The 200-nt window shown below is 66.5% G+C and overlaps 1 protein-coding gene across 1 annotated transcript in view; it reads left to right on the forward strand.

Moving 5' to 3' along the window:
* Positions 1-72: 72 nt before the first annotated feature.
* The window catches only part of SPAG5 (sperm associated antigen 5), a gene marked incomplete at its 5' end in the record, with an annotated part of 3,847 nt that continues 3,719 nt past the window's right edge, over positions 73-200 (forward strand). Inside the window, one exon of the mRNA XM_009698832.1 lies at positions 73-166. Coding sequence (XP_009697134.1) covers positions 73-166 — 94 coding nt within the window. The remainder of the gene's footprint in view (positions 167-200) is intronic.

Consider the following 200-nt stretch of genomic DNA (forward strand, 5'->3'; position numbering starts at 1 on the left):
CGGGGGGGGCTGTAGTGCTCCTGTCCGGTCTCCCCCTCTCCAACCCTGGGCTGACGGCTCTGCCCCTCGCAGACCTGAGCTCCCTGATGACAAACCTGGCCAACGTGGAGCAGGAGCGGGATGCGCTGCAGCAGGAGAATGAGAAGCAGTGGGAGGAGATGGCCTGGTGGGTCTGAACCCTGGGGCAGGGCACTGTCCCC

The sequence above is a fragment of the Cariama cristata genome, unplaced genomic scaffold, assembly GCF_000690535.1.
Source record: "Cariama cristata isolate BGI_N322 unplaced genomic scaffold, ASM69053v1 scaffold36494, whole genome shotgun sequence".
Lineage (NCBI taxonomy): Eukaryota > Metazoa > Chordata > Aves > Cariamiformes > Cariamidae > Cariama > Cariama cristata.